General features: G+C 38.7%; 4 protein-coding genes and 1 long non-coding RNA gene across 7 annotated transcripts in view; 4 read left to right on the forward strand and 1 right to left on the reverse strand.

Moving 5' to 3' along the window:
* LOC109342791 lies at window positions 463–768 on the forward strand. The gene has a single exon (XM_019580826.1). It carries the CDS (start codon window positions 463–465, stop codon window positions 766–768), a length of 306 nt encoding a protein of 101 aa, XP_019436371.1.
* Window positions 769–3,367, forward strand: LOC109342873. Its single transcript, XM_019580949.1, has 4 exons — window positions 769–1,692; window positions 2,249–2,353; window positions 2,474–2,826; window positions 2,914–3,367. Exons 1-4 carry the CDS (start codon window positions 769–771, stop codon window positions 3,365–3,367), a joined length of 1,836 nt encoding a protein of 611 aa, XP_019436494.1.
* LOC109342946 (uncharacterized mitochondrial protein AtMg00810-like) lies at window positions 3,554–4,855 on the forward strand. Its single transcript, XM_019581068.1, has one exon. The coding sequence runs from the start codon at window positions 3,554–3,556 to the stop codon at window positions 4,853–4,855; it is 1,302 nt and encodes a 433-aa protein (XP_019436613.1).
* On the forward strand, window positions 6,118–10,464 carry LOC109348244 (uncharacterized protein At4g06598-like). 3 transcript variants are annotated; one of them, XM_019588578.1, is made up of 6 exons: window positions 6,118–6,280; window positions 6,947–7,055; window positions 7,825–8,548; window positions 8,988–9,063; window positions 9,191–9,317; window positions 9,831–10,464. In XM_019588578.1, exons 3-6 carry the CDS (start codon window positions 7,842–7,844, stop codon window positions 10,034–10,036), a joined length of 1,116 nt encoding a protein of 371 aa, XP_019444123.1. In that variant the 5' UTR covers window positions 6,118–6,280; window positions 6,947–7,055; window positions 7,825–7,841; the 3' UTR covers window positions 10,037–10,464. The 3 variants fall into 3 exon arrangements, with proteins under 3 accessions (XP_019444123.1, XP_019444131.1, XP_019444114.1); XM_019588586.1 differs by lacking the exon at window positions 6,947–7,055 and having other exon boundaries at window positions 7,825–8,337; window positions 8,410–8,548; XM_019588569.1 differs by lacking the exon at window positions 6,947–7,055.
* LOC109348259 overlaps window positions 10,169–24,058 on the reverse strand; it is a 23,506-nt gene continuing 9,616 nt past the window's right edge. The window contains exons 2-3 of the long non-coding RNA XR_002107717.1: window positions 18,542–18,544; window positions 10,169–10,181 (exon numbers count right to left, since the gene is read on the reverse strand). This is a non-coding gene — a long non-coding RNA (uncharacterized LOC109348259). The remainder of the gene's footprint in view (window positions 10,182–18,541; window positions 18,545–24,058) is intronic.

Below are 24,058 nucleotides of genomic sequence, written 5' to 3' on the forward strand. Positions count from 1 at the left end.
TAAAATAAAAAATCATATGTTGGACACCAAATCTATTAGCCATGGCCAAGCCCACATCGAAGAAACCAGACCAAGAAAGAAGAAGAAAGAAGAAAAACCACATAACCGTTTTGGCGGGAAAAACGGTTATGGTAGTTAATTCAGTTTTGTTAGTTATCATACTCTTTAAAATCCCTCTCTCTGTTTCTTAATGTAATCAGATTATTCACTCAATTCTTCTAATAATATTTCACATCTCAATTCACACCATTTCCTTTTCTTCTTCTTCTTTGATACATTGTTTTCCTTTCTTCTTCAATCACCTTCTTCTTCGCAAGCATGGATGCAACCATGTTTTACATGGTACCAGAGCACCTTCATTGAAAGTGTCTCTGCCACGCTCCCAATAAAGATCTGTTGCTTCTCTTTCCATCTTTCATAGCCTCCTCCATCGCATTTTCCTCTAACCAAAGTTCCTAACAAATGGCAAATCTGCTTGCCACTCAACCAACAGTGATAGATTCTGGAAATCCATACTTCATACATCCGAGTGAAAATCCAGGATCAAAGATTGTAACAACGATCTTGAATGGTGACAACTACCACGCTTGGGCTAGAGCAATGGAGATGGCCCTTGAGTCGAAGAACAAGATTGAATTCGTAGATGGAACCCTTCCCAAACCAAATATCAGTGATCAATTCTATCCCTATTGGAAGAGGTGTAACAAGTTGGTGGTATCTTGGCTGAACCAATCAGTTGATTCATCAATCTCACAAAGCATTCTATAGATGCAAACTGGCCAAGAAATCTGGGATAACTTGAAGGAAATGTGTTATCAAGGAGATCTTTTCAGAATTTCAGAATTAATGGGAGAGATTTACTCTATCAAGCAAGGAAACCTCTCAGTTGGTGCATACTTCACTCAGATCAAGGGTCTATGCGAACAACTTAATACATTCAAACCTATTCCTTCATGTCTATGTGAGGTGAAGTGCAAGTGCACTCTCATTCCCATCATAAAGAAATACATAGAAAATGACTATGTCATTTGCTTTTTAATGGGATTAAATGACCAGTTTTCTATAGTAAAGACCCAGATCATGTTAATGGACCCCCTGCCCTCAATCAACAAAGTTTTCTCCTTACTTGTTCAGAAGGAAAGACAAAACGCGATACTCCCTGGTGACAGCAAGCTCATTGCAAACATTTCCAATGATAACATTGACAACAAATTCAGAACCAGGGGCAAAGGATTTCATGGACAAACTGGTGGAAGGCAGCCAAGCCAATCCAGACCTCAATCCAATCCCAGAGGAGGTAGAGGCACCAAGATATGCACATACTGTCACAAACAGGGCCACACCATAGATGTATGTTATAGAAAACATGGTTTTCCACCAAATTACTTCACCAACATGAACAACATAAATAGCTACATGGTTCAGGAACCAATAGAGGATGAGCAATTCACCAACAAACTCACTGATTCATCAACAAAGGAACATAACGAAGGAGCTCTCTTGGGTCTAACACAGGAACAGCAAAAAAGCCTTGTGTCACTTTTAGAGCGATCCAACCCTCAACATCATAGTGCAAACCAAATTGTAACAGCATCAATCCTGCATAACACAAAAACTTCAGGTAACACCAACACTTGTTCCACCATTTGGCAGTCTGATCCTTGGATCTTGGATATGGGAGCCACAGATCATGTGTGTTACTCCCTATCAAGATTCCAATCTTTTAAACAAATCACACCTATCTCTATCAAACTGCCAAATGGAGAGAACCTAAATGCTCACTACTCTGGTACAGTGGTGATCTCATCTCAACTCTACTTGAACAATGTCCTATGTTTGCCCTCTTTCAACTTCAATCTTATTTCAGTTTCAAAACTTATCAAATCACTGCCATATAGATTGATTTTCTCACACACACACTGTGACATACAGGAACCCCAATCCTTGAAGATGATTGTTGTAGCTAACATGAAGAATGGATTATATGCAATGATCCAGCAACAATTTAAAATGCCTACTGCTCATTCTGTTAATTCCTTTACTAGCTATAGTGATAACAATTTATGGCATTGTAGATTAGGACATTTATCTCACAACAAAATGCTTGTTATGCAATCCGTATTTCCTTTCATTCAGTGTAAGAAAACTATGAGTCCTTATGAGACTTGCCATTTGGCCAAACAAAGAAGATTGCCTTATCCTGATAGTATCTAAAGGACTGCTAAACCCTTTGATCTTGTCCATATAGGGACCTTTCTGTGTCCCCTCAACACATGGCCACAAATACTTCCTCACCATTGTGGATGACCACACAAGATTCACATGGCTTCTCTTCATGAGAACCAAGGCTGAAGTTAACTAACACATAAAGACTTTTGCAAATTATGTCAACACACAATTTGATTCCAAACTCAAAGCCATTAGAAGTGATAATGGCAAAGAGTTATCCCTCACTGAATTTTATGCTCAATAGGGGATACAACATCAAACTTCGTGTGTTGAATCCCCTCAGCAAAATGGAATTGCTGAGAGAAAACATCAACACATCTTAACCATTGCTAGATCCATATTATTCCAGTCAAACCTTCCTATATGTTTCTGGAACTATGCCATAGCCCACTCCATCCATCTTATTAACAGGCAGCCCACCAAATATCTCTCAAACAAGTCCCCTTTCGAAGTTCTCTACAAAACCTTGCCTGACTTAACTCACCTTAGAACTTTTGGCAGTTTGTGTTATGCATCTACTCTTGCAGCAAAAAGACACAAACTTGTCCCTTGGTCAAGAAGATGTGTCTTTTTGGGTTATAGGCAAGGCACCAAGGGGTATCTAGTCTTAGATTGCCTTCATAGACAAATCTTCCTTTCTAGAAATGTAACCTTCTTTGAACATGTTTACCCTTTTCAATGTAGGCACAGTGAACCTCATACATCACCTCAGAATGACTCTGCTGAATCAAATGACAATTTTGACTCAATATTTTCCTATGACATTGACCTGAATGAACTTGTTCCTCACCAATCTCATATCCCTCACAACAATAATGACTCATTCCCTAACACTGCTGCTAGGTCACCAAGCCCCGTTAACAACCCTGACCCACCTACTAGGCAATCCACCAGAATAACCAGGCCACCCTCATACCTCCAAGACTACCATTATAGCTTAGCCTCTAGTTCCCTACCATCACCTTCACCAAAAATTAAATACCCTATACAACAATTCCTAAGCTATGAGCCCCTATCCCAATCTCACAGACACTACTCCCTAGCTATCTCATCCATCACCACACCTACTTCCTATAAGGATGTTATACTTCACAAACCATGGCAACAAGCCATAGCCTCTGAACTAGCTGCCCTCTAAGATAATAACACTTGGACTCTTACTGATCTACCTGATAACAAAAGAGCCATTGGATGCAAATGGATTTTCAAACTTAAACACAATCTCGATGGCTCCATAGAAAGGCACAAAGCAAGATTAGCTGCAAAAGGGTTCACCCAAATCGAAGGGGTAGATTATCTTGACACTTTCAGCCCCGTAGTTAAAATGACCACCATTAGAGTCCTTCTTTCTTTAGTTGCAATCAATAATTGGTTTCTCCATCAACTTGATGTTAACACAGCCTTCCTCCATGGTGACCTAAATGAAACTGACTACATGAAAATTCCACATGGCCTTCACACCACCAACCCTTCTCCAGTATGCAAGCTCAATAAGTCCATCTATGGGCTCAAGCAAGCTAGTAGACAATGGCATGAAAAATTAACAAAAGTCCTTCTATCTTATGGTTTTAATAAGTCACATTATGATCATTCCCTTCTTACTAAAACTAAGCATTCTAATTTTACTGCCATTTTAATATACGTTGATGATTTGGTGCTAATTGGTAATGATTTTTCGGAAATTCAACTAACAAAACAACTCCTCGACACTAAATTCAACATTAAAGACCTAGGAAACTTAAAATTCTTCCTTGGTCTCGAAATAGCTAGATCTTCAAAAGGGATTGCTTTATATCAACGCAAATATGTGTTAGATCTTTTGTCTGAAACAGGAATGTTTACTGCCAAACCTTGCTCAACTCCTATGGATTACAACATCAAGCTTCACTCATCCTCTGGATCCCCATTTCCTGACCCTGCTCCCTATCGAAGGCTTCTTGGCAAACTTCTTTACTTAACCAATTCGAGACCTGATATCAGCTATGCAGTTAGCCATCTAAGCCAATTCAACTCATGTCCTACTGATCAACACCATCAAGCAGCAAACAGAATCCTCAGGTACATCAAATCATCACCTGCTCTTGGCCTCTTCTTCCTTTCTCAAAACACAACAATCTTAAAGGGTTTTTCGGATTCAGATTGGGCAGCTTGTTTGGACACCATAAAATCAGTCACCGGGTGGTGTTTCTTCCTTGGTTCTTCCTTGATCTCATGGAAAAGCAAAAAGCAAACCACTATGTCTAAATCCTCCGCTGAGGCAAAGTATATAGCTCTTGGTATGGCCTCTTGTGAGGCCCAATGGCTGTTATACCTCTTTCACGACCTCCACATACCTCATCCAAACCCAATTAGCCTCTACTGCGACAACAATTCAGCTCTCCACATTGCCGCCAACCCGGTCTTTCACGAATGCACCAAACACATTGAAATTGACTGCCATATAGTCAGGGAAAGAGTTCAGAATGACACTCTTCATCTCCTGCTCATTCCCTCCTCTTCACAACTTGCTGACTTACTCACAAAACCTCTATCACCAATGCCATTCCACTCCAACATTTCCAAGCTTGGCATGCTCAATTTTCACTTGCAAGCTTGTGGGGGGGTTGTTGAACACCAAATCTGTTAGCCAAGGCCAAGCCCACATCGAAGAAACCAGGCCAAGAAAGAAGAAGAAAGAAGAAAAACCACATAACTGTTTTTGCGGAAAAAACGGTTATGGTAGTTAATTCAGTTTTGTTTGTTATCATACTTTTTAAAATCCCTCTCTCTGTTTCTTAATGTAATCAGATTATTCACTCAATTCTTCTAATAATATTTCACATCTCAATTCACACCATTTCCTTTTCTTCTTCTTTGATACACTGTTTTCCTTTCTTCTTCAATCACCTCTTCTTCGTAAGGATGGATGCAACCATGTTTTACATCATATGCAATTCAACTACTCATGGTATACTTTTATGTTTTTGTGTTTCTCAATAGACAAATGTTGTCTTCATAAAGGTTAGAACGTCCTCAATCATAAATCAATAGTATAAGACCGTTAATTTATGTTTAAAAATAATAGTTATTCAGAAAGTTTCGTAGTTTAATGTTTTTGTGAGGAGTTGAAAATGAAAATTTAGGAATGATTTTGTTGGTAAAAGTATAATCTTACGGTATCATGGATTACCATCCTTTATATTTGGAATTTCACAGTATTTTATAGATTACTATATATTGTGTTAAGTTGTGTTAAAGGTTTATTTTATGTCACAATATTTTTTTCCAATAAATGTATTTGTTAAGAGTAGTGATTCACTTATTCTTCGTCCTATTTATCAATTCTAGAGAAATTAATTTACTCATTAATTCAAATTATTAGATTTTCTTAAAATTGATGACTAAAATATGAAATAAATTTAAAAAACTTTTTTAGAGTAAGTAAATATCTCCTCATTTATTAAATCATTATTGTCATAACTAAAATATTAACTTATAACATTTCTAAATTTCATGCTCTAAACATGGCAGGTGAGTCACATTTTCTTTCATAAATTTTGTATTACTCCACATATCTCTTATTTTTTCATTAGTCAAAAAAGTAAAATATAAATTAAGTATATATTAACTTTACATTTTCTAATAATAAGAATAAAATGATACATGAAGTGATATATATATTAAGATAGAGGATATGATTCATAATATTCATATATCAATTTGAGCCTCTATTAAAAAAACTATCCAAATAAAAAAGTTTTTTTTTTGTTTGATATATTTTTTAAAACAAAGAAAATCATATGCAATACTTTTATAATAAATAACATTTGTGAGGGTTAAAATGCAAAATTATAAGTAACACTAATATTATTAGTTCTCGTGAGTTTGCAATCAAGCCCTCCACCCCAGCTTCAACAAGAAGACAGAGAAACAAAGAGAGAGAAACAAAAAGAGAGGTTGTTGAAATTTCAAACCCTAGGACCTAGGTGTAGTAGAGAGAGAAACTTTTTCTTCGATTTCAAGTCCCTTTTAACCATTGCATTTAGGGATCTCGAATCTTCAATATCCAAAGGTTACATTTTCCCCCTTTCTCTTTTTCAATTTCCTTATAAAAAATTGTTTGATTCTACAATACGAATCTATCGCCGTTTTCGTTCCAAATTCGTTTAATCAGATTGAAATTACCGGTCTATTGATGTCACAGTTTAGCACATTGCAGCATTTTCCTTTCTATAGACACTACTTTTCCTCATTTTCTTTAAATTTTGTCTATCCTTAATTTATGAATGCTTGATTATGCAATTATGCATGTTTTGATTAGATTCTATAGGAAAGGCAGTAGTGTAAAGTTTCTATATTTGATTCTGTTTCCGATTATCAAAATAAAACAAAACTTTAGCTAAGTACATTTTATTTTTCTATTTTTTCCCATTTTTTTGTTGCCGTAAAGTTTCTTCTGTAAATTTTTGTTTGGGGATTGGATTTTCTCCAGTTATTGGCATGTGGCTCCAGAAATTGTTTTTTTCCTCTTAAATTATTGCTATTGAGTTTTCTGTTACATAGGTATTGAACTTTTGCATTGCAAGGTTTTGATAAACACAATTGTTTTTATTTGAGTTTGAGTTTTATGTATGCCAATTTGTTCAGCATGGTAGCTGTGGTTAAACTTTGAAATTTGGTTATCATGATGTGCGATGTGATTGCAAGTACTAATGTGATTGGTAGTATTTAATTACAGGTTTGCATTGCTTATAATGAAAATCTATGTATAGAGTATAGACCAACTGGTATGTGATGCTCCTGTACTGTGAGGGAAGGTAGAACAGACAATATTTGTCAACTATCTGGTAAAACATCTATGATAACTGAAAAACTTAGATTGTTCATGAGGTGGCTTGACAACTTTTAGAATTACATTTTAGCTAATAAAATAAAAAGATCGAGCTATGGAGTTTAAATATGTAAGCATGAGGTGGGCTTTTATCTAAATGAAGTATATATTATTACTTGTTTATGGTTTTTGAGAATGCTGCTTTGGGTGAGTGAACACACTAGGCAAGATGGAATTTGGAATGAATGCATTAGAGATGAAGTTAAGGGAACCCCTATTTGTAGAATCTCGCTTTAAATGGTTCAGTCAGGTTCCTAGAAGATTTGTAGAAGCCTCCTTAAAGAAAGTAGTAGATTAGATGGAGGTAGAGGGAGGCCAAAAGAACCTATAGAAGAAACCATTAAGAAGGATTTAAATGTAAATGTTTTGTCAATGAACATGATTTATGATTTAGCATTATTTCATCATTCAATCTATGTAGCCGACCCCACCCAATGGGATTAACACTTGGTTGTTGTTGTATATGGATCCTGGCACACCAACTCCTTTGGTGCTCTAAGTGTGAGCGCATTTGCGATTTTGCATATACACTACACTTCAGTTATATTTTGTAATTGGGATCATAGGCATATCAGATCATATCTGCTGAGTCGTGGATGGCTTGTTTGATTTTTCATTTTTTTGTGGAAGATCTTTCCATAACTGATTATTATATTTACTTCTTTTTATTTTAAGATATTTACTTTACCACATTCTTGTGATTCATTGTTTCTCTTATTGGACAGGTATTTATTCTGCTTCTATGGCAAATTCAAAGGGCTCATCGGGTGTCAGAAATTTCATGTATCCTGGAAAGCATCCTCTTCTTCCTCCTAAAAGTCCATTTCCGAGTGTTTCGCAAGCATATGTCGATTATGTCCCAAATTCTGCAGTTGGTTCAAAGGCTGTTCAGAAACCTAGAGAGGGAAACACACACCACCAACGTACTTCATCTGAGAGCCATATTATGGAGGAGCAACCTTCATGGCTTGATGATCTCCTTAATGAGCCAGAAATACCTGTGCGAAGGGGTGGTCATCGGCGTTCGTCAAGCGATTCTTCTTTTGCATACTTAGATACATTTAATGCGACCAACATCAATTATGCTGAGCAGAATTTGCTATCTATTCCATCTTGGGTATCTCAAGAATTTGATCATGGCAAAGATGCTCGTCATATACCCACGTATGCAGAAATGAATGCAGCAAAACAGAGAAATAGGTCATGGGACTCATTTTCAAATGCCATGACTCATCCAGGTATTGCTCCCTCTAGCAAAGAAAATGTTGCATTGAAGAGTTCAGGATCACCATATGCACCACATGAAGCAGATATACTTCCATCGACTGCAAATGAAAAGTATGATTCAGTAGAATCTGGCATACAGGATACAAAATCATCTTCTGAACGAAAGGATGGTTCACATGCAAAGTCTTCTGCTTCTGAGACAGATACAAAACGTGCTAAACAGTATGTAGTTATTTTCTCAGTTTTCTGATTTTATTGATATTTGCTTGATTTTACCACTATCATATGATCTAGAGGCTGCAAGTTCTGTTGAATGGTTTGACCTTAGGTTCTTCTGTTCTCTCTATTCCTATAGCAAATCCATGAAGCCATAGGTTTCTATAGTATCATATTCAAGGTTATACTATGCATGTGGTGCATAAGTTCTTAATGATATACTTAGGAGGAAAAATATGTTATAACAGTTATTTGTGGCATAAACTGAAGCGTGCAATGCTAATAATGTTGGTGTATTTTATCGTGCGAAAAAGAAAATGGGGGTATTGTGGGGAGGGATGGGGAAGCAGATACACCATTCTGAAGTTAAAAAAATAAATTTGTATTGTAACCAAAAAATGCCTATTTGACAAGAGGAAATAATTCTCAAACATTTGTCATGTAGGCAATTTGCACAACGTTCACGAGTCCGCAAACTTCAATACATAGCTGAGCTGGAAAGAAATGTACAAGCTTTACAGGTAAGTTTTGGGCTTTCACAAAGTCAATATTCTGCATGATTGCAGTTTGATATTTGTTTTGAGAAATGCATATATATTTTTTTATGGGAAAGTTTTAATTCTGATTCTTTATATGTTAAATACATAGGCGGAAGGGTCTGAAGTGTCAGCTGAACTAGAATTTCTTAACCAGCAGAATCTTATCCTGAGCATGGAGAATAAAGCACTCAAGCAACGTTTAGAAAGTTTAGCACAGGAGCAGCTTATCAAATATCGTAAGTTGCTAAAATCAAAGCATTAGCAATTTAGGTTTTCATGTAATGGAAGTCTCTGTCTTTAAATTTGAATGTCAATATGTCTATCGTGCATTTCAATGGAGTTGCATACATATCTTCTCATACCCTGGCCAGGGAACTCCTTGTGGAGTGAAGATTCATTTCATTTTATAGATTAATAGAAAAGAAATACACTATATAGGTTTTTTTGTAGCATATAAGTGGCATGGAAGTATAAAGTTAATTAGTTCTACCTTCTATGTACCTGAGCATGATTGTGAAAAAAAAAATAGTAGAATGAGATTAAGGAAAGGATGATTTGATTTGTCATATTCAAAAGAATCTAGCCATCTAGGATATTAATGGAACTTAGGAGTCAGTATATGACTTGCAGAAAACGAGCGAACGAGATTCTAGTCTCTTGAGTTCTTTTAAGGCATATGATTATTTTCATCAGACATGAAATGAATTTATTTGTCTTGGACACTAAAAATTATGCAATGTGAATGCCAGTGGAACAGGAAGTACTGGAAAGAGAGATTGGAAGATTGCGGACATTATATCAGCAGCAGCAGCAGATACATCAGCCACAACAACCATCAACTAGTCATAGGCGCACCAACAGCAGAGACCTCGAATCTCAGTTTGCAAACATTTCTCTAAAACACAAGGACACCAATTCCGGGCATGATCCCACGACCGGAGCACTCAGAATTTAGATTTGCAGTAAATGTACCTGCATTCTGCCTCTACATCCAGCCAGCGTTGCCTTGCCTGCGACCAAATTATTTCCTTCCCTCGTGCGGGATTATGCAGAGATTTCCAGCATGTACCCTCTCTGCCCGCTTTGCTAACTTCAGCATTCTCTTAGTCCTTTCATTTTCTGTTTATTAAATTATCATTACTATTCAATGTGCATCTAGTGGTCATTGCTGAAATCTTATTATATCCATAGTTGAGGTGGTGACAAACAGTTTCCATGCTTTCACCCTCACTGTATTATTTGCTGTGATTTGTAACTGTATTATTGGCCTAGTTCAACTGCAAATAGCAATTCCCTTCAGGCTGTTGTAATGTGCATTATTTGTATGGATTATGTTAAGCTAATGTTTGTAATACTATTTATAATGAAATTATCGTTTTCTCACACATTGTTTGATATCAGTGAGAAACTTGGACTTGAGGGTTGAGGCATTCCTTTAGTCACTTGTTTTCTAAGAGGCTAAAGTAGGGGTGGAAATGAGATGTGCTGACCTCATTAAGGATTTAATGAAGTGAGAAGTTTAAATTCATGTTGTTCAAACTACAATGATTATAATATATATATATATAAGGAGAGATTCGTTTACACTTATGTTGAAGTTATATTAATAATATTCAATTTCATTCATTTATTTTCTTAAATCCAACAGATCAAATGAGTGAAGAAAATTAATGATAAGATAGAGAAAAATAAATTTTAAATAACTTTTGAGCTTCACCTATTTCATCCGTTGGACTTAAGAAAATGAGTAGCTCAAATTTAGTGTAATTAGTGTAATAAAAGATTAATTTAGAAAGATTAGATTTTCAAATTGATTGAATAAAAGATTAATTTAAATATATATTGTTCTACTCTGCATATATTTGGGCTGCTTTTAATCCGCCCCGAGCATCTTGTTCAACATTCACCATCCCATGCTTGCCCGCCTCGAATGGGCCCACTCGTGACAAGTATCATAAATGTTTTTGACACGACATTAATGCATCTGACCCTTCATTTAATGCACATCTAATCCCGACATCAATGTGTCGCTGACTTGCCTTTAATACCAACACATTCCACCTGTCACGCCGCCTGCATATTCCGCCTGCCCTCGACAAGAGCAGATTTGCAAGGCAGGCAAGGACGACCCAACGTACCTCCATTGTACTCGTTATATGCTGACCAATCGCTAGACGCCCACTCAACAATTCACAAGCTCTATAAATAAAGGAGACCACACAGGGAGTAGAATTAATTCTCATTTCCTCTCATTTATTGTTACACTTATTGCTACTTGCTCTAACTTCTCTCTTATTTATTTCATTTCTCTCTTTAAAACACTTTACTGACTTGATCGTTAGAGAACATTTTCAGGTATCTCCCATGGCGGGTCCAGACGACACTCCGATCAAGATTCTGACCTCCTTTATCCTACCAGACATTCCCTTAGAACACTAAAGAACATTGGTGTCGTCTGAGGCTTACCTACAACATGGTGACCACCCGTAACCAAGCTCAACCACATACCCAAGCAGAACCACTCAACACTAATATTCCCTCAAACCACGAAGTAGTGGTCTCCACTCCACATATATGTATAAAGTTTCTCTCACCCAACTTTCGGGTATGTACTGTCAAGGGAGACCAGTAGAGTGCAAGGAGTTTTTATCAGATGAGCCTCTGCCCGAACCACACTTTAATGCAGACACCACCCCAAAAAGAAGACAGTGAGGCGTGCACCTGGTAGAGCTAGATGCCAGAGCAGATGAAGGAGAATTTCGCCCTCAGCCTGAAGGGGAAAAAACATCCCTTCACCTTGGCCCCTCAAAAGAAAATCTAACATGCCCGAAATTGATCCTCAAGTCCTTTGCCACCGACTCACAACAGACTCATAGGCAAGACTAGTGGCCCAGAAGAAAAGGAATATGGGTTCCGATAGGACAGTCGAGGTTACTCGGAAAATTTCCGAACTTCTAGAGGTCGGGTCTATCTGGGAGATTGCATACACCACCTAGTTATCAAACGTGATCGAAAAAACATCCGGCAAATGGCGGATGTTTGGATTATACAGATCTAAACAAGGTATGCCTAAAAGATCCATACCCTCTCCCAAATATTTATCATCTTGTGGACAACTCCTCCGGGTATCAATTTTTATCATTCATGGATGCTTATTCTAGATCCCATCAAATCCCCATTTATCCTACAGATCAAGATAAAACTGCTTTTATTACACCTAACACAGTCTACTGCTACACGGTCATGCCTTTTGGCCTGAAAAACGTAAGGGCCACGTAGCAGAGAATGATGAATATTGTTTTCGGGGACAGATCAAAAAAAAAATGGAGGTCTACATGGATGACATGATTGCCAAGAGCCTACCGGTAGAAGACCATGTAATCATCCTAAATGTCATCTTCATTTGGTTACGCAAGTTTAATATGTGTGTCAACCTAGAGAAGTGTACATTCGGTCAAAGAGGTCGGTCAAAGAGGTCCAAGACTCAAACCAACATAATGTCAGGCAGGTATAGACATGCGCAGCCCGAGGTCGGTCAAAGAGGTCCAACAATTGAATGGGCGATTAGTGGCACTATCTAGATTCTTCCCTGCATCCGCCAAGCATTCCATCCCACTTTTTCAGCTCCTCAAAAAGAGCAACACTTTTACCTGGTCAGATGCTTGTGAAGAAGCCTTCCAAACCTTCAAGCAATACTTGGCTACTCTCGCTGTGCTTTCTAAACCTAAACCTGTAGAGACACTGTATGTTTACTTAGCAGTAAGAGATGAGGTTGTGGCAACCGCTCTAGTCACATAAAGTGAAGATGGTTAACACCCAGTATACTTCACCAGCAAGGCCTTGCTGGGCCCGGAGCTCAGGTACCAGAAATTGGGAAAAATCGTATATGCCCTCTTGGTGGCAACAAGACGGCTACGACAATATTTTCAATCCCATCATGTGGTGGTCAGAACCAATCAGCCAATCTCCCAAATTTTGCACGAGCCAGAGCTAGTCGGTCGAATGATCTCTTGGTCTATTGAGCTCTCATAATTTGGTATACAGCATCAGCCTAGAACGACTATCAAGAGTCAGGTCCTGTCCGATTTTGTTGCTGAGCTGACCGCACAACCTAGTAACTCTGAGTAAATATGGACAATCTATGCCAAGTTGTGACCATTGAATACTCGTTGACCTACACCTTTCCTACGTCAAAGAACCAAGCCGAATACGAAGCATGCATTGTTGGTTCACAGTTGGCTAGAGAAGTCGGAGCATAAAAGGTGTCCATATGCAGTGATTTCCAGCTCTCTGTCTCCCAGATTACGGGCTCCTACCAAACGAAGGATATGTTGTTAGGAAAATATTTGGCCAAGGTTAAGGAACTTCTGGCCAAATTTGAAGCGACCTCCATCCAACAAGTCCCAAGGGAGCAGAATGTGCGGGCGGATTTATTATCCAAATTGGCTAGCACGAAGACTCCGGGTAATAACAAATTGATGGTTCAGGGAACTGTCTTGCGACCAAGTGTCATGGCGGTTGAACAGATACAAATCCTAGACAACTGAACCGGTCCCATCATCAGGTATTTACTCAATGGTGACCTACTGATTGACCAGAAAGAAAGGCAAAGATTCCATTGGTACAATTCATGGTTCACAATAGTACAAGGTTGTTTGTATCACTAAGGCTTCTCTGTTCCCATGCTTAAATGCCTCAGCCCCGATAGGGCACGGTACGTCCTCCAAGAAATTCACGAAGGAAGTTGTGACCACCATCTTGGCATAGAATCATTGGCCAAGAAAGTGCTCCGAGCAGGGTATTACTGTCCGACCATGGAAAAAGATGCCTCCGAGTTAACCAAAAATGCATACCTTGCCAATTATTTGTTGATCTTCACAAGACCCTGCCTAAAGAACGAACAACCCATATGACCTCATGGCCAGTATGTAAATGTGGTATGGACATCTTGGTACCATTCCCACGAGCAGTCGGAAAACATAAGTTCCTGATAGTGGTAGTGGATTACTTCTTTAAATGGATCGAAGTTGAGCCGCTATCCATTATCACGTCAACCAACATCTGAAAATTCACCTAGAGAAATATTATCACACGGTTCGGGGTATCGGCCACGATTCTCACTAATAATGGGACTCAATTTTTCGACTTGGAAATTCGGGGAATTGTTGTTAGGTCTTCACATCAAGCAACATTTCACTTCCGTTGAACACCCTCAGACAAACGGTCAAGCAGAAGCGGCTAATAAGGTCCTCTTGCGAGGAATAAAAAGAATGTTACAAGAGGCCAAAGGAGCATGGTCGGAACAGTTACATCACGTTCTCTAGGCTTACCGCACAACTCTTCACTCCACCATAGGGGAATCACATTTTAACCTCACTTACGAGGCTGAAGCCATGATCATGGTAGATATTGGTGAGCCCACCTGGCGGACGTTGCACTTCGATGAAGCCGCCAACTCGGCTATCCTGAGATACAAGCTGGACAGGATAGAAGAGAAAAGAGACCAGGTTAGGATCAGGGAAACCGACATCAAAAGAAGGACCATTGATAAATATAATGCAACTATGGTACCCAGAGACTTTGAAACGGGGAGTTTAGTACTCAAAAGGGTCAACATCGACAGAACTAAAGGCAAGGTAGCGCCTAATTGGGAAGGGTCCTACTGAATAATTGTAACACCGTGATTTTTTGTGTGTGTTTTATTAATTATTTAAATGACAAGTGATTAGTTTTAAAATTTAATAGGTATTGATTTAGACTAAACCTCATTTGAGTTTTAGTCTTTTATTGTGATCTCCTAATTTATGGTAAATTTTCTTAATTTTCTGAGACTAAAAGTCTTTAGGCCTCTTTCGGGCCCAATTTCACCCTAAATTCGACCCAAAGGTAATTTTTGAGTTCTGTAACTCAGAATCAAATTTTGATAGTGCTATTGATTCGAAATATTATTTTGAGTCAAAATAGACACCAATTTTATCCATAACTCATCTCTATATATTTTACACTCAGAAGTCCAAGTTTCGATGTTCTAAACGTAACCTTAAATCGGGAGATTTTTAATCTTCGTTCTAGTTTTAACTGACAATACTTGGGCATGGTTTTAATCACAATGTTTCATCGCATTAGTCACATCACCATCAATGAGTCAAACTTGCTTGTTAAAAAAGCAAAAGTACATTGACTTGCACAATCTCCTAAATCACTTATCAACTCATTATATCATCAAGATTTTGGGGGACCACTTTGATTTTCCCCCCAAAAATCTGATTTCCTCTCTATAAAAGGCAACTCTTGGCCTTGAGGGAGAACATTTACTCTCCTAACTTTCTTACTTTTATCTCAAGCATTTCAAAGAGATTTCAAGGCAGACTCTCATTTTCTCATTCTCTCCCACATACATCATTATATAGTTATCATTTTTCTTATGTTGTTCATGTGGCTATTTTTATTTTCTTAATGTTGTGGATTCAAGTATATTGTAGTTGTTAAACCATGTAAAGTTTGGATTTTTCCACTTATTTTTTGCTTGAAAAACTATAGCCTTGAACAAGTGTAGAATAGTTTATTTTTCTACTTAATGCTAAAAAAAATATAATGTTGGAGTTTGAATGTGTTTAAAGGTGATGATTTGTACATCAAAGAACCTTTAAAGAGTTGTTAAACCATGTAAAGTTTGGATTTTTCCACTTGCTTTTTGCTTGAACAATCATAGCCTTGGACAAGTTTAGAATAATTTATTTTTAGGTTTTAATGCTAGAAAATTTAATGTTGGTGTTTGAATGTGTTTAAAGGTGATGATTTATACATCAAAAGAACATTTAATGTGTTTAAGGATAAGTTGAAAAATCAAAACTTTTCCTTGTCATTTGGTCTAAAAATCTGGGCCTATATGTGTGTAGGAAAAGTTTATTTTCTATTTTTGAAATAAAAAATGTTTATGAGTTTTGTTGAAAAAATGTTGTTTTAAAGTATTATGTGTTAAAGGTTTGATTAGAAAATGATATCATTTGATTTCCAAGTTCACGTAATGATTTGGGATAAAAGATAACTTATAAAAGTCTTGACTTTATAAACTTAAAGTGTTATGAAGTCTTGGATGGTAAACTAGTTAAAGTGGAGACATTGTTAAATTAGCTTACTTTAAAGCAATGTTGTAAAAACCATTTTGTACCGGCCGGTTCAACGGCAAAATTGGTGAATCGGATCCCTAACTGGTACGATACAGGTGTTGAACCGGTCAAGTATCAAAACCGGTCAAAACCGGCTGGTATTTTACTAAATCGGCCGATTTATACACATATATTTTTTTTGAAAAAAAAACTTAAAAACTTAAAAACTCATTACAATGTGACCCATTTTTCCAACCCTTCTTCAACACTTCAAGGCACATGCTTCCAAGGCATACATAGATTACACATTTTAGTTCCTAACATTCATGTGTAATCTCAGTGACATTTGTGTAATCTTGGAGTAGTGTCTAAAAATAGGATTTGGTGGAAAAATATAATATCGATATGAGACAACTTTGACTCTTTGGTGTTAAATGTTAAAACTCCAAATTTATTTGTTTTGTAGAGTGAGTTGTGAACTTGTGTCATTTATTTATATTTTGCGGTTGTTAAGTGATACTTTTGGATTGATATATGTTTTGTAATTTAGACTTTGAATTTGTTAAAGACTTAAAGTTGTTTGTTTATATGAATTTTGAGTAGATTATAAATATGGATTATAAATTTGAGTATCTGCCTATTTCAATTTTTTTTGTTATAGGTTTTTATATATATAAATATAAGTATGTATGTCCGGTTTAACCGACATGCGGTTTAATTACTGAACCACCGGTTGAACCTTTGTACCACTATACCAGTACCCTGACCTGTTTGATAATCGGTACGGTTTTAACAACACTACTTTAAAGTGGTAAGTGTAACTTAAGAAATCTTGATTTAAAATGCTAACTTTTGATGTGTTGTTTTTGGTTAGGTGATCAATACTATCAACCCTTGTGGTTACTAATAGAATGAAATGTGTTGAGATGATCATAGAACTTTATTGAATCAACTTGAGTTAGCTTACTTTAAAGTGGTAAGTTTAACTTAAAAGATCTTGATTTAAAGTGTTGATTTTGGTTAAGAAACTTATCTTAAAGTGGTGAATATGCCTTAAAAAGTCTTCATGAAAGTATTAATTTGTGTTAAAGTTAAAAGCACAAGCGTTGTTAAAGTCTAAGTTTAAAAATGATTGTTTTCTTAAACTACCTCAAAAGTTTGGAGTTGTTTTGAGTATTAAGAAATCATGTATTTAATCAATTGTCTGTTTGTTTGGATTAAGTATGTGTGGTTTCTTAAACCATATCGTTTAAATTAGGTCATTGTGTAGAGTAATGTCGTGGTTATTCATGGATGAACATTATTCAAATAACCGTAACTGTGATAATTGATTAACGCTTAGTCATAATTCGATTATTAGAGCCCTTGCTTGAGTGCTAGCTCTCGCTTGGGCGAGAAGTCTCCAGAAAGTAGAGTGTGTTTTTGTCGCTTGAGCGACAGCTCTCGCTTGGGTGAAGAGGTCCCAATAATTTTTGACTTGTTTTCGCCTCTTGAGCGCCATGCTCTCGCTTGGGCGAGAGGTCCCAATAATTTTTTACTTGTTTCCGTCGCTTGAGCACCATGCTCTCGCTTGGGTGGGAGGTCCCAATAATGTTTACTTGCTTGTGTCGCTTGAGCGGCAGCTCTCCTTTGGGCGAGAGGTCTCTAGGAAGATTGGAAAATATTTATCGTTTGAGCGCCAGCTCTCACTTGGGAGAGGGTCCAATGATAACCTTTCTACCAATGCTTCATTTTCTTCAAGTTCTAGTTTCTCAAACTCATTCTCCTTCAATAAAACCTATAAAACTCCTTCATTGGAGATAATGTACCCCAAAGATGTAAACTTCGTAACAAAGAACAATTATATTATATTCTTGAGAGTTTGTACAAGAAATTCATGATAACCAAAGTAATAAGTGCCAACAATTTCATTGTTAAGGGCGAGGCTCGAAAGGTTATGTTTTTCCCACGCAGTTAGATCATCTGACCATAAGAGACTTGGCCATTAGGTCATCCAGGGTGATTCAGTAATGGTTCATAGTGGTAATGAGGTTTTCCTCTATTGATGTTAAGATCAGATCCCACTAGAAGCATTCCTGATGGGAGATGTCTTAGGATGGGCCGATCGTAATAAAAGAATTATTAAAATATTTAATTTTCTAACATCAGTTAGTGTCCACGCTCTCTGTGAATAATGAAGTAGTGAAGAGGAAAATTATGGGACACGAACGAGCCCCGAGATATTGAATGGGTCGGTGATGGTGGTGATGCATTAGCTAAGCCTTAAGGGGGAGTCTAGGTGAGACGAGTCCCCTGTATTCCTGGATGAGGTATTCTGTTGGATCGGACAGTTCACACAATGCAAACTAGACGATCTCTAACAACCCCTCTTCGCAATCAGGATCGATGAGAGGGATTCCCAGAACGTGTTTAATACGACACCGTCCTGAAATGGACAGATATATCCTTGCGAGGAATAAGTTGGTGCATTCAAATCGGCTTGTTATGGGACTTGTACTCTCGGTTATTTTCAAATAGCTTATTTGGAGGATATTGGCGTAAGGATTGATGAAATAAACATAACATTCGTACATGGAACTCGTGGATATTGATCCTCATAGCCTGAGTTACAAACATCATTCATCATTTTGATTTATGTATGTGATAACATAGTATGTATATTATGTGTGTTATGTCTAAATGTGATATTCTGTATAATTCCACGTCGTCGATGAAAAATATTCATTAGATGTCTTACTCCCTTTCTTTCTGCTTGTTTTCGGTACACATTCTCATTCAAATGGACCAATCATCAAGGATTCAGAACTACCAATTCTCGATGTCCCGGGATGGGGCATGGAGGAATGACGGAAATCGCTACACCTACACAGGCCCTTGTGCCTTGGAGTTGGAGATGGTGTGTGACGACACCATGATATGCTCCTCATCCCATCATGCGGACTTAGAGGCTTCCTTCACTCTGCCAGGCCAGAGGCTGACATCTACTGTATCATCTACTCAGTCTGCAACTCCTTGCGGGCTAGGTGCTTCTGGGCCATCGATGAAGCGAAGGAGTTGGAACGATGTGATCTGATCCCCACTGTTCAGGAGAGCCGCTCGGCGAACCATGCCAGAACCACATACAGATGCAGGAACATGGATTAAGTCACAGGGTTTGGCCTAGGACACTGTGGAGGAGATGGAAGCTGATGAGGAGGATTGTGTGGAGTTGATCTGCATAGAGGACTCCATCGAAGTGGTAGATCTCTCTTCTGACTCCAAGATGGAGGAGGATCTGAGTGAGGTTTTCTAGTGCCCCCGTTACTTGTAGAGCTAGCTGTTAGGAGCCATTTCCTTTTTCGTTTTGCTTTTTGGGGATATGGTATTTGTGTAGAATACTTTTGTAGTACTGAATAACTCAACCTATTTGTATAGTTTCAGTTTAGGCAATGATTAGATTTTGCCTTGTATTTTGTACTAGTATTTTACTTGACCAAGTAATACGTCATTAAACGTGTGATAGGGCAAGTCTAATTATTAACGAAGAAGTATTCAGAAAAGTTTTGTCTCATTTTCAATTACCATTAGGTATTAGTTATTTATTTTCTGCAGTTTATAAAAATGTGACATCTTGAAAAATGAATGGATTTAAGGGAAATATTTTTTTGGTTTATATGTTACAAAAAGAAAAAAAAATTCTCATTTTCCCAAGAGATTAATTACACTATTTTATGAAGTAATTTTCGGGCCGTTAGAGTAACTGGCAAAACCGGCAAAGGGCCCCACAAACTTCAAGACTTTGCCGGAAAGGAGATCCCCCGCACTTGGATTGCAACAAACCTACGACATCCGGACAAATATGGGTAATCAACACTTTAAAGGACATCCATAAAATCACTACTTATTGAAATCAAGTTCATTGAATAGCATCCAGACAATTATTACTTCATGATTATTCAGCATTCTCATTCAAGTTCATTGATGGATATCCGGACAATCACTACTTATTGAAATCAAGTTCATTGATTGACATCCGGGCAGTTATTACATAATGATTATTCAGCATTCCCATTCAAGTTCATTGGTGGATATCCGAGCAATTATTACTTAATAATCATTCAACATTTTTTGTCCAATTTCATGAATAGAGATATGGCCGCTTGTTAATTTGAAAGAATTAGAACCTACTTGACCAACTATCACCTCGACACCATTTAGGTTCAAATCTAGGTATTAAAGTTCGATTGATTAATTAGTCGGTTGATTTGATTAGTTAGTTAAACTATTCTCGTCAACAAGACTTACAATATAAACAATAAATGAGCAGAATCAGGAACCTTCATTGATAAAAGGGGGGTGAATACAAAGTACAAAAAAAAAAACAAAAATCTAAAACTAATCTCCCCCGCCACCTCTAGTCGGGACAAAAAGGATAACATAGCCTTCATCCTCGTCCACAATGAGCTCGCCCTCAGGGATAACCCTAGCGTCTATCCTGATCCAAGACCAATCGGCACCAAGAAAGACCAAGCCAACCTGGGCAAAGGCATTGTCCCAGCCAGCATTGGGCACCAAATCAACCTCATCTTCCAGCTTCATGTAGGCAGCCTTCAAGTCCTCCAGTTCCTTCTACACCTGAGCGTTTTCAGCCTCCTTTTGAGCGGCGCTCAATTCCACCTTAGCTAACATCGTAGCCACCTGAGCGTCCTTCAGTTGAAAGGACATCGTGGAAAGTTGCTTAGAAGCATAGAGGTTCTGGGCTTCCAAACTCTTCAAGGCTTCGGCGTGCTTCTCCTTCAGCTCATGGAGCTCACCCAAGTGAAGTACTTGGAGGTTGGCCATAGAGTTTTCACCAACCTGGGTGGCGAGCACCCCCTCGCGTTCGAGGTACTTGGCGAATGAAGCCACCAAAACCTCAGCCTCTCAGGTTCTCCACAACAGATCCACCATAGGGACCTTATCCATAACCTCCTTCACCGCTGGGTTGACTAGAACCTCCTCAACGGCCTTGGGAATGTTGTAAGTAGTTTTGAGGCGGTGAGGGGTTGATTTGCCCTTACCCAAAGATTTACCCGACCCTTGTCTTTTTGAGCGAGTATCTTCCACATCAACCACTTCAGAAGGGGTGGCGGGTTCAGCAGTCAAGTCGATTGACCAACCAGAAGATGGGTCGGGGGCATGACGGTGATAGGAACAGGCGGCCCTGTGGAAACTTCCTCCAAACCATCGACCTGACCACCTTCTCTTTGAGGAGTGAATGGTGGAACCTCACATCGGGGTGATGAGCTCTGCCTGGGTCACTTGCTGGTTTCCGTGTCCCTCATTTTTAGGGCAGCTCGTTTCAAAAGCTTGCTTCGGTCAGCCTGATCCTCTATGGCCACTACTCAAAGAAATAAAAAAATAGGTTAAACATATGTTGTAAACTAAACACAAAGATGCATATAGTCGGATACATATTGGCTGCCTCCTCAAAGATCTGGTCGCCTTGAACGAGCTTATAATAGGGGATTGTCCGTCCCTCTTCAATCTAGGACATCATCTCATCTGCCGTCTTTTTCTCTTGATCGTATATATGATCATAAGAGAAACCGAAGGAGTCGGTGGGCTTTTGATGAATCTCTCATTCCACGAAAAGGGAAAAATAGGGACATTGTCAGGGTTGTATGCCCAAGTGTGGTGTGTCCCCCGATCCTCGACACGAACGAAGTCGCTCTTCCAATTTTTCACGGAACCTTCAAAAGTAAGGAATGGAGTCTGACCGTTCTGAGATTGAAGAGACTTACACCCTCGACGCCCAGCCTGAGCTTCATCCTTATTCGAGTTGTGGTCACCCAGAACATCCAAAAGAAAAACTGAAGGGTGCAAGGCCACCCCATGACCCTACAAAACAACTTGAACGCTTGAATAAATCCCCAGGAGTTGGGGTGCAGTTGAGAGGGGGCCACATGGAGGTGTTTAATACCTTCGTATATCACCCTTCAAAAGGGATCTTCACCCCTATACATTGGCAGACATGTTTGTACATGTAAAAACTTCACCGATTCTATGTCTCCAAGAGGATATCCCGACAAATTTGCTCCTGAGCAGTAGGAGGGTACCATTGAATATCGTTGGTCGGATGCGTCAGCACGTCCACAATCGAGCGCACATCCGAAGGGAAATAGGACAAGATTCCCTTAACTTTTGGTTGATCCACCAATAATGGTCGTCGGAGCCCGCCTTACTCTCTGGGATAACGAACTGATCGGGACGATCGAAAAAACTCCGCCCCATGATAGACCTGTCATCAGAAGAAGTGTCAGCCTCCAAGCTGAACATATTATCCAAGATTGGACACCACTTCTATGAGAAAGTCGCCCGTTCCACCAAGGCAGCCCCATTACCAGCCTCCTTCCTTCTTAGGTCGCGCAACAATGTCGGTAGGGATAACTTTTTGGGTCGCCTCCACAGAGAGCGACTACTGCCTGAGGCGAAAGGGTGTCGGGCTTGTTGACGACGACAGCTGGTTGCATTAGAAAAAATGGGTAGAGGTCCGGGAAAGATCTCCACATCATCAGGGCTTGAATCCCCGCCTAACATTGTTATTATCAGTTAAAATTATTCCTAAAAAGAGAAAGGAAAAAGGGAGTTACCGAGCTGACGAAAATAGAAGACTCTGAAAGGAAGAACAGTGGTCAAGTTCAAGCAATATACGTTCTCGGCAGGAGACAATTTCTTAGAAAAAAGCAAGTGAAGAAGAATGAAGAGAACGACCCCTATTTATAGGAGGAGGGTGGGGCCCAGGCCATACCCGAAGCCCAACACTACAGTCCATTGCGTCCGTCCAAAAATACTCAAGGACGATCCGATGGTGGCTCAGAAAACGAGGAAGAAAAACCAAAACGAACAGACGCGTCGGTTGGGCACTCGAGGTCATTAGATAGGACGTTGTTGATCCTCACGTGTCAACCTAGAACAGATAACCATCATGATCTACCTCTGCACCTATATACACCCAACTATTTCATATTAGAATATCCTGAGTCTACCAGCTGCACCTATATACACCCAACTACACCTATATAGACTAGGGGCAACTGTTCTACCCCGAATATGTTCGGGCTGCTTTTAATCCGCCCCGAGCATCTAGTTCAACATTCACCATCCCATGCTTGCTCACCTTGAATGGGCCCACTCGTGACAGGTACCATAAATGATTCTAACACGACATTAATGCTTTTGGCCCTTCCTTTAATGCACATTTGGCTCTGCCATCAATGCATCGTTGACTCACCTTTAATACTAACTGACATTCCACCTGCTATGCCGCCTGCATGTTCCATCTGCCCTCAACAACTCGACAAGAGCATATCTGCGGGACAGACAAGGACGACCCAACGTACCCTCATTGTACTCGTTATGTGCTGACCAATCGCCAGACGCCATCTCAACAATTCACAAGCTCTGTAAATAGAGGAGACCACACAAGGAGCATAATTAATTTCATTTTCCTTTGTTTATTGCTATACTTATTGCTACACTTATTGCTAGTTGCTCTAACTTCTCTCTTATTTACTCAATTTCTCTCTCTAAAACACTTTACTTACTTGATCGTCAGAGAACTTTTCAGGTATCTCCCCCGACGGATCTAGACATACTCTGATCAAGACTCCTAACCTCCTCCATCCTACGAGACATCATTTACCGGTCATTCCCTTAGAACACTAAAGAACATATATTAATATACAAAACTTAATATATCTATGGACATATGATGTAAGTTTTTTACGTCAGTCCATCTATCATCTATAAGTTAGTCATAATTGACTCTTAAATAGAAAGTAATATATATGAGTGGTGAATGATCTATTACACCAATGATATATATATATATATATATATATATATTG

This window comes from Lupinus angustifolius, chromosome LG01 (genome assembly GCF_001865875.1).
Source record: "Lupinus angustifolius cultivar Tanjil chromosome LG01, LupAngTanjil_v1.0, whole genome shotgun sequence".
In the NCBI taxonomy this organism is placed as follows: domain Eukaryota; kingdom Viridiplantae; phylum Streptophyta; class Magnoliopsida; order Fabales; family Fabaceae; genus Lupinus; species Lupinus angustifolius.

Coding starts and splice junctions, on each gene's coding strand:
- LOC109348244 (XM_019588578.1), top strand. CDS start 7,842: ATGGCAAATTCAAAGGGCTCATCGGGTGTCAGAAATTTCATGTATCCT. Junction 9,064..9,190: donor GAAATGTACAAGCTTTACAG/GTAAGTTTTGGG, acceptor TTAAATACATAG/GCGGAAGGGTCTGAAGTGTC. Junction 9,318..9,830: donor GGAGCAGCTTATCAAATATC/GTAAGTTGCTAA, acceptor TGTGAATGCCAG/TGGAACAGGAAGTACTGGAA.
- LOC109342873 (XM_019580949.1), top strand. CDS start 769: ATGCAAACTGGCCAAGAAATCTGGGATAACTTGAAGGAAATGTGTTAT. Junction 2,354..2,473: donor TCATGAGAACCAAGGCTGAA/GTTAACTAACAC, acceptor TATGCTCAATAG/GGGATACAACATCAAACTTC. Junction 2,827..2,913: donor TATAGGCAAGGCACCAAGGG/GTATCTAGTCTT, acceptor TTTTCAATGTAG/GCACAGTGAACCTCATACAT.
- LOC109342791 (XM_019580826.1), top strand. CDS start 463: ATGGCAAATCTGCTTGCCACTCAACCAACAGTGATAGATTCTGGAAAT.
- LOC109342946 (XM_019581068.1), top strand. CDS start 3,554: ATGACCACCATTAGAGTCCTTCTTTCTTTAGTTGCAATCAATAATTGG.